Below are 565 nucleotides of genomic sequence, written 5' to 3'. Positions count from 1 at the left end.
TCTACTCTCATGACCAATTCAACATTTCCAACACCAGCAGAATATCCAATTAAACCCGAAATCTGCTTCACCATGAACCACTCAACGTCTCAACGCCCCCCCCCCTTCCTTAAACCCATATCCTTGTCCATCTTAAAGAGGAAAAAAAGGGAGGAAAAATTACAACAGACTTTTTCAGGAGAGGAAAATGCAACAGACTTTCTCAGGAGAGGAAAATATAGCAGACTTTTTCAGAAGAGGTAAATGCAACAGACTTTTTCAGGAGAGGAAAATATAACAGACTTTTTCAGGAGAGGTAAATGCAACAGACTTTTTCAGAAGAGGAAAACACTAGACTTTCCCAGGAGAGCAAAACACCGGACTTTCTTAGAAGAGGAAAATGCAACAGACTTTCCCAGCATCACACTCTCCCTCTTCCTCTCGAGGTGCGTTCCCACACTGGGCTTCCGGAACGCACTCGCCGCCACGCCCACGGCAGTCCCTCACGTTGCTGGGCACTAAGGGTGGGCGGGAGGAGGATTAGGATAAGGGGATAGCGTGGGTGGAGGATTAGGATAAGGGGACA

The 565-nt window shown here is 46.9% G+C and overlaps 1 protein-coding gene across 1 annotated transcript in view; it reads right to left on the bottom strand.

The window, feature by feature from the left end:
- Positions 1-6: 6 nt before the first annotated feature.
- LOC119591697 (U-scoloptoxin(19)-Tl1a-like) overlaps positions 7-565 on the bottom strand; it is a gene marked incomplete at its 5' end in the record, with an annotated part of 1,186 nt that continues 627 nt past the window's right edge. Inside the window, 1 exon segment of the mRNA XM_037940445.1 lies at positions 7-497. Within this exon segment, the coding sequence (XP_037796373.1) occupies positions 367-497 (131 nt within the window).

This window comes from Penaeus monodon, chromosome 29 (assembly GCF_015228065.2).
Source record: "Penaeus monodon isolate SGIC_2016 chromosome 29, NSTDA_Pmon_1, whole genome shotgun sequence".
Classification (NCBI taxonomy): Eukaryota; Metazoa; Arthropoda; class Malacostraca; order Decapoda; family Penaeidae; genus Penaeus; species Penaeus monodon.
The sequence above is the reverse complement of the archived record's forward strand: the minus strand, read 5'-3'. Positions and strand labels throughout refer to the sequence as shown.